Source organism: Ipomoea triloba, chromosome 2 (genome assembly GCF_003576645.1).
Source record: "Ipomoea triloba cultivar NCNSP0323 chromosome 2, ASM357664v1".
NCBI classification, from domain to species: Eukaryota; Viridiplantae; Streptophyta; class Magnoliopsida; order Solanales; family Convolvulaceae; genus Ipomoea; species Ipomoea triloba.
Window position 1 is genome coordinate 5,388,514 of NC_044917.1, and position 11,103 is coordinate 5,399,616.

Consider the following 11,103-nt stretch of genomic DNA (forward strand, 5'->3'; position numbering starts at 1 on the left):
TAAAAAAAAAAAAAAAAAAAAAGGTATCTATCGTTTGCTTCCTCTATTGACTTGACTTAATGCTTGATTAAATTACTAATAATATAAAATTACATTTTTGTAGTTCTAAAATTCCTATAAAACTTAGTTAGCATGCATTATCAAAATATATAAGAACATTATTCCTAACACTTACTTTTGGAGTTGTGTTCTGACTACTATTAGCTGTTTGATTTGGTTAAACAATCAATATAAATGTTTGGTTAATCAGCTTTTTGTAACTCCAAAATGATAAAATTCAAAGCTGTTTTTTTCAATTAACTTTTTGAAAAAAAAAAATTATACCAAACAACTATTAGCTAACAACTAATTTACCAAACATCTTTCTATAATCAGCTATATATATGTTATCAACTAATCAAATCCTCTCACTCAATTAGCTAATATCTATTTTGCCAAACACCCCATTATGTGGTAGTGCTTGAAATGCAATTATTGAATGTGTAAGATGAACTATGTGCATGGGGAGATTAATTTTTATGCAAATTGGTTTGCAAATTGCCATTTACTTATAGGCATGGGAATTGGGATGTCAATTCTTCTGATCTTTTGGATTGAGGGATCCTCCCAATGATCCCCAACCTCGATCTACAACATCATATATTATTCCCATCTTATGATTTGCTGCATAAACTTAAGAACAAAACTCATATGCTCCATTAATTTTAGTATTATTTTTTTTTTTGGTAGAAGGTAAGTGGAGATCAGAAGAGTAAACTAAGCGCATGTAGTGCATGGAACAAATGAATATTAAACATAGCTTAATTAGATGCACATAGGATTCCTAGGGTTTGTTGAAGGTTTGGTTAATAATAAATATATTATTCCCATCTTATGATTTGCTACAGAAAATCATATATATTAAGAAGCAACAATCATATGCTCCATAATGGGTGCTAGGATATATATATATGGATATGATTATTATGAGGCAATGATTGAGATGCCTCATGCATGCATGCATTGCATGCAGACTTCTACCTAACCAAATTATAGTAATTATTAATATATTATTATTGTATGTTTGTAAGTCAACCCTCAAAGTGATCAACCATGTTCTTGTTCGATGTTTTTCCATTTAGTTTAGGGTTTAAACCTACCTGCAAACTGGCTTCAATCCAAATGGAAGATGATCAGTAATTTGGGAGTAGAATATTGCACACTCTCTTAGCCTCCATTTGGAATATAATAGTAAATTTATAGGATGGTTACGTATTTGATGATTGTACTATTTTAATCGTATTATTTTATAATAATATAATAATATTTTTAAATGATCAGAGTAAAGCTTACAAAAATTTTATAGGGCATATTTTGATAGTATATTGTATTTAATGAAATTATGCCTTCTTTTGGTGAAGAGAAAAAACACAGATGTTCTTTTTTGGTGAAGAGATGAGAAGAAAATAGAGTCATCAAAATTAAAACTTTGACTTTCAAGTTTATAAACTACATATTGACTTTCGTTTCCCTGGCCTTAGAAAAGTATTTTTAAATCAGAAACACTTTTTTTTCTTTTTTTCTTTTCTTTTTTTACTTTTGTTTTGTTACCAAATCGCTTGGAAGTGTTTCTGAATTTTTTTTTACTTTATTACAAAATGGTATGGAACTGTTTTCAAAAAAAGTTTTGATTGTGAAATATTTTCAATACTAGAAACATTACCGTACCCCTAAACGTTAGGGTACATCATGCCATAAAACTTATAATTATGATGAACTTATGAGCATTTGCTATGATTCACAATACAAGCCCAACTCCAATAATCTATCAAGTCTCATCTTCAATGACAATTTATATCGTTGACCGTGGTTTACATAGCATTGTGGACTTTGGATAAAAATGACGTCGTTTTGATCTTTAAATTTTAACGAATTTTTAATTTAATTTCCCATTTCTCATGTTTCTACACCTATAATAATCTATTCTAGCTAGTTACAGAGTTCATACTCTTAAGATGCAAAATTTCACAAAACAAGACACAGAAACTCACAATACAAGACAAACACATGTTATATATTTACTTATTTTTAAATCTGGTTTAGGTAGATAATTTATGTATTGTTCTATAGGCGCAGAATTTCACAACACAAGACATAAATTCATAACATAAGATATACAATATGTTGTGTGTTACACAACTACTAATTTATTATATGTACATAATTAACTCTTAACAATCTTAAGGTACAAAAATTCGTAATACAAGACACAAAAACTCACAACAAAAGACACATACACATGTTATATACTTACTTATTTTCAAATTTGATTTAGATAGAGAATTTATGTTTTATATACACAAAATTTCACAACACAAGATATAAATTCATAACATAAAAACACATAATATGTTGTGTGTTACACATATACTAATTTGTTTCAGATACAAAATTAATACTCTTAAAGTACAAAATTTCATAACATAAAAACTCACAACACAAACACATACACATGCTTTAGTGTAAACAAAAAAAAAATTTGTATCATGAATTGAACAACCAAGCGGTTGTCATCGATAATAAATAAAAAACAACGTCGTATATGACCAAGGTTCACAATGCATTGTGGATGGGGTCTACGGTATAACAACCCCATCTTCAATACACATGAACTCATATTTATGATATCAGCTCCACAATACCAAATTACATAGGCCCAAACCCTAAAACAAAAATCACCCCTGATCCAATTACACTAAATTTAGCCCACTTAAATGTGGCCTACTGGGCTTTTAACCTCGTTGGCACGTGCGAGACCCAAGTCCTAATTAGGGCTGATAAAAGGCAGATGATGACGTGTTGAAACTTTTCTCAGTTTTAATTCACAATTATTTTATCGCCACCCTCCAAATGACTTAATTACTCCAGATTCCAGAACCAGAAGTCAGTACAAAAAGGTTCTTTAAGTAAAATCCTGCAGACATGCTGCTAAATACCCCTCCTATCCGACTATCCCTGTGACCCTGCCTTCTTGTCTTTCTTTTAAAAATAGCAAAAACTTATATTACCCCGTACCACGGATCTTTGTCTGTAATACTGATCAAATTATAAACAATTGTATGTGTAAGTATTATAATTTTAGTTATAAGTATTACAATATTTATCATTAATAACAATCATTTTTTACTTTAAATAGCAATACAATTTCACATAAAAATATTACAATACTTATAAGTAGCGATTTATTTTTAATTTAATTGATATTAATTTTTTACAATAAATATTACAATTTCTTTCATAAATAACATTTCACTTTAAAAAAAAAAAAAACTAACCTAACATTTCATATTACAATAATTATCATTAGTAAAAAATGATTTTATCCACTATAAATACATGTTATGTGAAGTCAATTATGAAAAATGCGTCAGCATAGACAACTCAATTTGTTACATAATAAAATTTGAGACAAATGGCATGAGATCGAATCTCAACAACATTAGTGGGTGAAAGAAAAAGAAAATGTAAACATCAAATTTTACGAGAAAAAGTGGGATCGATAATTTCCTTTTGGTAGGGGCTTACTTGTCATTATATAGCCTGTACTGCAGTGTACCAAACACCTGATTCTGATACACTATAAAAAAAACGTGCAGAATGAGAGTGCGGCAAAAATCTCATTTCCGCATATCCCATTTTTCCTCAAGCTCGTATAACTACTCATGGCGGCGCCGGCGCCCACTTCCTTCTCTATATCCGCCTCCTCCTCCGCCACCGTCTCTAAAACCCTAAAGCCGTCTACTGCAGCCGTCCCACACAGCCTAGGATCAATTTTTTCCTCCAACCCTTCCTTAAGATCGCTTCGAGCTCATGCTCTTCCTGCCATTCGCTCCACCTCCGCCTCTGCACTCGCAGCTCGCATGGTCTCCGCTCCACCCTCCATCAAGTCGCCGACTTCCCTCGATTTCGAGACCTCCGTATTTAAGAAGGAGAAAGTCTCCCTCGCTGGCCACGATGAGGTAGGTATTCCTGTGTGCTTCTATGTATATATGTGTGTCTGTGTTGAAATGAATAGTTTGGCCTGAATGTTTGGATTCTGGTGATGTAGTACATTGTGAGAGGAGGAAGGGATTTGTTCAATTTGTTGCCGGATGCATTCAAGGGAATCAAGCAGATTGGAGTTATTGGCTGGGGTTCACAGGTGAAGAAGCTTCATTCATTAATTGTTTCTCGTTTCGAATCCAGCATATTGATCAAAAGCTATTAGCTACACTTTTCCTCATATCCTATTTGATTAAATGATCGATGATCCGTATAACTGTATAAGTTCACCTTGTTTTGCTATTTGTTACAGGCCGTCTTCTTTTTTTAGTGTATCTTATTTATAAATAAATTAGATAACTTTCAAGTTTTGGAATACTTATATGATAGATAAAAGGCTAAATTAAATGTTTTCTCCATGTTCCATGTTGCCATCACAAAGACTATCAGTTTTATTTGTTCATATAAAACGAGTGTCTGCTCTGGGTTACATCTTCTTGTTCATATTGTGATGACAGCATTTGTTTTTAAAGTTTGGCTGTCATTTTTCATCAATATGATTAAATATTCTTGTTGGTGTTATGTATTTGACAGGGACCTGCTCAAGCTCAAAATTTGAGGGATTCTCTTGCTGAAGCAAAATCTGACATTGTAGTCAAGGTGATAATACTTCTATCCCTCTTCTTCTTAAATCAAATAAAGAGTAGAATGATAAGAATGAAAGGGAAGTGAATGAGGGGGAAAATCCAATTATTTCTGCACATTTTTCTCATCTTTTTTTTTTTAATAAATAAATTCATGTATTTCATTTTGCCTGTCTCATGTGGAGCTAATTAAGTATGCACATTTGTTTGTGCAGATTGGTTTAAGGAAGGGTTCTCGCTCCTTTGATGAGGCCCGGGCTGCTGGGTTTACTGAAGAGAATGGAACCTTAGGGGACATATGGGAGACCGTCTCTGGCAGTGATCTAGTGCTTCTCTTAATTTCAGATTCAGCTCAGGTTGACACTTCTACTTAGCCTCAGCTGCTGACATGCAGTCTTATATTTGACTATTTCTGTCCTGCATTTTTCACTGCTTATTCAATGTCCTTATAGAATTTTAGGATATTTTCTGGGCCTCTGTGCCTCTTTTAGGAAATAAAATAATGACAATTTTTTCTTGGTTATGCTCATTCTCTGATTTAAGTAATACTTACAATGATATTGATCACCCTTGATTATGTTCTCTTTTAAGTTTGAATTTTTGGATTAGGAAGAGTCTTTTCAAATAACTGTCACTTTCTGCGTTCAGCATGTCATTTCAATATGATATTTAGTCTGAATTCTGTGTTGCACTGCAGGCTGATAACTATGAAAAGGTATTTTCCCACATGAAGCCAAATAGTATTCTTGGGCTGTCACATGGATTCCTTCTTGGCCATTTGCAGTCAATGGGTCTGGACTTCCCTAAGAACATTAGTGTTATTGCTGTATGTCCGAAAGGAATGGGCCCTTCAGTGAGGAGGTTGTATGTGCAAGGAAAAGAAATCAATGGTGCTGGAATTAATTCAAGTTTTGCAGTCCACCAGGTCTCCAAAGTTCTCTCTTTCTTCCTCTTATTTGGTCCCTTGGCTTCCTGTTGTATGGGATATGCGTTACTCTATTTTCATATGCAGGATATTGATGGCAGGGCCACTGATGTTGCCCTTGGGTGGTCAGTTGCCCTTGGCTCCCCATTTACTTTTGCTACTACTCTAGAGCAGGAGTACAAGAGTGATATATTTGGGGAACGAGGTGAGATACATCATATGTTAGTTTGCTTGAACTACTTCATAGTCTTGGCTAAAATTTTTTCATTTCATTGTTAGGGATTTTACTTGGTGCCGTTCACGGCATAGTCGAGTCTCTGTTTAGAAGGTACACTGAACATGGAATGGATGAGGAGCTTGCCTATAAGAATACTGTGGAGTGCATTACCGGAATCATTTCAAGGACCATATCAACACAGGTTGGTTCTTGCTTTAAGTTCCTTAAACTTTAAAATTCTTGGTTTCAACAGGCTCCTTTGTCTGAAGCCATCTTGAAATTCTTATGATGTTTTCTATGATATTCCTATTACTGCTTTTTAATAGGGCATGTTGGCTGTGTACAACTCATTGAGTGAAGAGGGAAAGAGGGAATTTGAGACTGCATATAGTGCTTCATATTACCCTTGCATGGATATCTTGTATGAGTGCTACGAAGATGTAGCCACAGGCAGTGAAATTCGGAGCGTTGTCCTGGCAGGGCGTCGCTTCTATGTAAGTTGGTTCCTATACTTCTAAAGAACTTTGGGCCTGTTTGGTTTAACATATAGAATGACTTTTCAAAGTTCTTGTGAGGAGTGAATTATTTTTTCAGTATTATTCGTAACAATGTTGGTAATCCTCACAGGAAAAGGAGGGTCTACCAGCTTTCCCAATGGGCAAAATTGACCAGACACGAATGTGGAAAGTTGGGCAGCGTGTGCGAGCAGTCCGCCCAGCTGGTGATCTTGGTCCTCTATATCCCTTCACCGCAGGTGTATATGTAGCATTGATGATGGCTCAGGTGAGTTCCATTTTTTAGAGTTTTTAGAGTTCCTTGTCAGTGTTTCACCACATGTAGATGGATTTCCATGTTTTAGTTTACTGGCAACAGTAGTTGTTTCCATACCAGACTTTCTACAGTTACCTCATTAAAGGAACCATCATTTGAACTTCCTATTTTTTGGCAACTATAAACAGATTGAGATTCTAAGGAAGAAAGGGCACTCATACTCTGAGATCATAAACGAAAGTGTGATCGAGTCAGTTGATTCCCTCAACCCCTTCATGCATGCTCGCGGAGTTTCATTCATGGTTGACAATTGCTCAACAACGGCACGTCTTGGATCAAGGAAGTGGGCGCCTCGATTCGATTATATTCTCACCCAGCAGGCGCTCGTGGCCGTGGACAACTCTGCTCCCATCAACCGAGACCTCATCAGCAACTTCCTCTCAGACCCTGTGCACGGAGCCATCGAAGTTTGTGCCCAGTTGAGACCCACCGTCGACATATCTGTTCCTGCAGATGCAGATTTCGTCCGTCCTGAACTGCGCCAGTCTAGCAACTAAGAGTTGTTGAAGTCTACCACGACACCACCCGCTAAACGGCCATGGATTAGTGTTTCTTCTTTTCGTTTTTCTTTTGGGTGGGATGTTGTAAGAGTCTGAAACTATAGGTGCAGTACTATATCCAAATATCTGTAGAACTGTTCTTTATGCTGTGGCTTAAGCCAACTGAATTTTATCTTAGTATTGCATTTTGGGTTTGTATGAAAAAAAAAAAAGTTTTCCTAGTATCATTTGTTGAATAAATAATAAAATGAAATTATTAATGACAGCAATTGTGGCATTCAGAAAGGGATGTAAATCTGTAATATTCAGGTGAGATTCATAAATAGGTAAGTAAAAGAACTGAGACATTGATATGAATACATTCCAGAAAGCATATTCTTGATCTGATGTCCTCCATTTTCACTCACTCCTTGTTTTGAGGAAACACAGATTTGCAGGCGTCAAGGGAAAATTCTGGGTGGCAAAACGCAGCGCTTGCTATCGACTTGTCTTCATCAAGAATGTCAAGAAAGTTGGTTGTTTTCTGCACATTGCAACATTCTTGATTTCATAAGCATCAATGTCATACATAAATTGCTTCATTTTCCTTTTCTTTTTCAGCAGACAATATAATGCACAAAAGTCGAGTTTTACCATGCTATAGGATCCTCTGATGTAGCCCACAAGAACAAGCTCCATCTCGTAATCATGTAGATCTTCATTGTTTCCATCAAGTATGAAGGTTTGCTAGAAAAGTGAAAAAGGCACATGAAATAAATTACTGTCCACAAAGAAAAATATCACAAGTATAATCAGGTTTTTCACTCACAATGTTTCTATTTGAACTGGAGCAGTCATTTTCCCATCCAATGCTGACAACAATCTTCAAGAACTTGTTGGAGTCGATCTTTGCCCATCCAACATAAATTCCAAAAACTTGATCAGGTAGAACAGCCAATATATCATCTAAACACAGCAACATTCATTTGTGAGATACCGCTCATACATCACGTGAAACCAAATAAGTTTGCACTTTTTATACATTTTTCTTATACATCAGGATGGATGGATGGATAAACGAGAATGTTTTCTATATTGAAGAAAATTCCAGATAAATTTGGCAAGAGGAGGGCTGTCATAGACCTGTAAATTCACGGAGACGTCCATTGCTGTAGAAACCTTTGAAAAAAACAGGTTCAACAGGCAATACATTATCTATACCTGCGATAATTACATGAAAATCAATACATCAGACAAGCAAGAAAATTGGGATTACAAGCAGAGGGTGGACGTGTTGGGCAAGAATTATACAATCTCCAAATGGGGGGAGACCCCAAAGTTCGGGCTGTAACTCAAGAATTGAATGAAGCACAGAATCAGCGATAGAATACTGATCAATTTCGGTTTGTACTGATGGCACAGCAACTACCTTCATTCCAGCAGCCTTTCCTGCTTTGACACCAACACTGTAAAATTGAACTACAATTACAACTTCGTACAATCATGTTACATATACAGCAGTCCTCCCAATCGAAAATAAACCGAAAAGAAGAGAAAGAATAAAAAGTTACTGTGGTAATCAGTGAAGCGTCACAGAGCTAGCAAGTGGTAATACTATCACTCTAGCCCAGTAAAATATATAAGACGCACTGAAGCAAAAATACATTGGTAATTACACACCCAAAACTCCTTTCCATGTTTGAATATCAATCATCATACACAACCTTCTCCACAACACTATAGTCTATAGTGCTATAAAGTATGCACACAACGCCAAGGTATCACCAATTCACTTGTCAGTATGGATTTCAGATGCAATGCAAATTAAACAAAGGATCAAACTTGTTTTGACGGGTAGAAATGGAACTATACAGCTGTATTTTATGGCTCCATACAAGATATTCTATTAAGGAAGTAGCTCAATGTATCGCAAGCTTTGCAAGAAAGTCCATGAAGTTCAAATTTAACTTCACTTGAATATAATATGGACGAATATGAAGAAAACTTACACAGAGTCCTCTATCACAAGACAGTCAGCCGGATGCACATTCATCCTGCTTGCAGCTTCCAGAAATCTATTGACAAGATGTATTGAAAAAGCAATCAGTTGCAGAAATACTTGTTAGGATAATGCTTTTGTCATCTTACATGTCTCGGCCTTAAAATACTACTAAAGAAACTCCTGAGCAGAGGGAATATAATTACTTCATCCATAGAACCAATTTTAACTGTCTTAACTTACATGTCTGGCTCTGGTTTCCCTGCTCTAACCTGGTCACTTCCGAGAATTACTGCAAAGCGTTCTTTCCAACCTATAAAAATTGGAGAATTAAAAATTAAAAGAAATGGCATCAAATTGAATAACAAACAAATGATTGATTACTGAGAACATCAGAAGTGCAAGTGATCGACATGATTTCATGGTAAATATAATGTGATCTTGTTCAGTAAGAGAAGAAATCACAAATGAATACATAAATAACCAAAGAGAGTTCAAAGCTTTTTGGTTAATCATTGAGGCAGTTGTATAGAGAAAGCGAGCTGAGAAGTTCCAACATCAAGGTTTAAGAAAACGCCTGAGTATTTACAGTGCACAACCTTCATGATAAGCGAGTTTCCCATCTATGTTTTTCCTTAGGGAATTCGAAGCAAGTGCAATGGGAATTCCTTGCTTATGAAGATGTGCCATAAGGCGGTTGACTCCAGGAAGTGCTTTAGCTAGCTGCCACCTAACAAAAACAAATTGTAGAAACAATTCAATAAATAATATCCGTATAAAACTAATGCCAGTTGAAATTTGTCAGCATATATAAAATTTCAAACATATTAATGCTAAAACCAGAAAGAACTTCACGTATAGCAAAATCTGCACTGTTTGATACTTGAGCTCATATGCTTAATTACAATCAGATGTCAAACTTCTCACTGAATGAACATCATATCAACGTCCTTACTATCTACTAAGTCATCAGGTTACTTGGAAACATAAAACAAACACATATATGCCATGTAATCCATGTATAACTTTCAGATCGATACACTCCATTCTTCAATCATAACTGCAATTCTTTTTATACACAGATGATATCTTATCAAAATATTTTAATTTAAGTCAGAGAAATTTGATTCATTGATGAGGTGCTCACTGCTCAGTTGATAAAAGCTACATAGTAAGTGTATGCAGATATACCCACTTCTATAAAAACTAAAACCAGATTGTGTGATAAATTATAAAGAGATCATTTTTCTAAAAAACTAATATTCATGTCATAGGAGTTAGCAACTGCTGTAGAGTAGAGAGTAAAAGAGACTCACTTTCCCTGATAAAAGGGTAAGATTTCTTGAATGTATTGATGAGGAGAAAGTGGAAGATCATAATCTTCGATAATGGCACTGACAGATTGTTTCTGAGTCATCCCCAATCTTTTAATTTCCTTCTCCTTATCTGGTACTTTCCCATATATACCCAAATATTCCTTCAAAACCCCCTTCGTTACCTGCTCTGCAACCCCATAATCACCAAAAAAAAAAAAAACAATCTTTACGTCGAAACAAACACAGAACTCATTCCAGGAAACAGATAAAGAGGAAAAAGGAGGACCTGTGTTCAAAAGGGTACCGTCCAAATCAAATATGACAGCTGAAATCTTGTGGGTTTCATTGTTTTCACGTGTAGGTGCAAGATCTCCCATGGCTTCGCCCGAATTTGACGTGCCTGCGTGAGGATGTATGTTTTGTATTGAATTGGGGGATTCAAAGGGAAGTTTGATTGTGGTGTTCAATTGGGCAAAAAGTAGTTAAGTTCCAGCACAAAACCAGTGGAGAGGGAAAAAGGGAGAGAATTCCCGCCTTATTGAAGTTAATGGAACGTCGGCTCAAAATTCCAGAAGTGTCAATTGCGGGGACTACTACTCTTCTACCACTGTTCTGGGATCAATTTTGGCATACACTACGAATATTCCATTTTTTTTTTTGAGAATATTAAAT

The 11,103-nt window shown here is 35.4% G+C and overlaps 2 protein-coding genes across 2 annotated transcripts; one reads left to right on the forward strand and one right to left on the reverse strand.

The window, feature by feature from the left end:
* Positions 1-3,645: 3,645 nt before the first annotated feature.
* On the forward strand, positions 3,646-7,361 carry LOC116010210 (ketol-acid reductoisomerase, chloroplastic). Its single transcript, XM_031249511.1, has 10 exons — positions 3,646-3,998; positions 4,088-4,180; positions 4,615-4,680; positions 4,880-5,020; positions 5,362-5,589; positions 5,677-5,794; positions 5,869-6,008; positions 6,133-6,300; positions 6,434-6,589; positions 6,766-7,361. The coding sequence occupies exons 1-10, from the start codon at positions 3,702-3,704 to the stop codon at positions 7,132-7,134; spliced, it is 1,776 nt and encodes a 591-aa protein (XP_031105371.1). The 5' UTR covers positions 3,646-3,701; the 3' UTR covers positions 7,135-7,361.
* Positions 7,362-7,390: 29 nt separating this feature from the next.
* On the reverse strand, positions 7,391-11,009 carry LOC116010211 (bifunctional riboflavin kinase/FMN phosphatase-like). The gene is made up of 10 exons (XM_031249512.1): positions 10,718-11,009; positions 10,432-10,618; positions 9,715-9,845; positions 9,359-9,428; positions 9,126-9,191; positions 8,428-8,582; positions 8,260-8,337; positions 7,946-8,082; positions 7,771-7,863; positions 7,391-7,660 (listed from the first exon to the last, which is right to left on the reverse strand). The coding sequence occupies exons 1-10, from the start codon at positions 10,806-10,808 to the stop codon at positions 7,541-7,543; spliced, it is 1,128 nt and encodes a 375-aa protein (XP_031105372.1). The 5' UTR covers positions 10,809-11,009; the 3' UTR covers positions 7,391-7,540.
* Positions 11,010-11,103: the final 94 nt, after the last annotated feature.

Coding starts and splice junctions, on each gene's coding strand:
- LOC116010210 (XM_031249511.1), top strand. CDS start 3,702: ATGGCGGCGCCGGCGCCCACTTCCTTCTCTATATCCGCCTCCTCCTCC. Junction 3,999..4,087: donor CCCTCGCTGGCCACGATGAG/GTAGGTATTCCT, acceptor CTGGTGATGTAG/TACATTGTGAGAGGAGGAAG. Junction 6,301..6,433: donor TGGCAGGGCGTCGCTTCTAT/GTAAGTTGGTTC, acceptor TAATCCTCACAG/GAAAAGGAGGGTCTACCAGC.
- LOC116010211 (XM_031249512.1), bottom strand. CDS start 10,808: ATGGGAGATCTTGCACCTACACGTGAAAACAATGAAACCCACAAGATT. Junction 8,338..8,427: donor TCTCCCCCCATTTGGAGATT/GTATAATTCTTG, acceptor TAATTATCGCAG/GTATAGATAATGTATTGCCT. Junction 8,083..8,259: donor ACGTCTCCGTGAATTTACAG/GTCTATGACAGC, acceptor TGCTGTGTTTAG/ATGATATATTGGCTGTTCTA.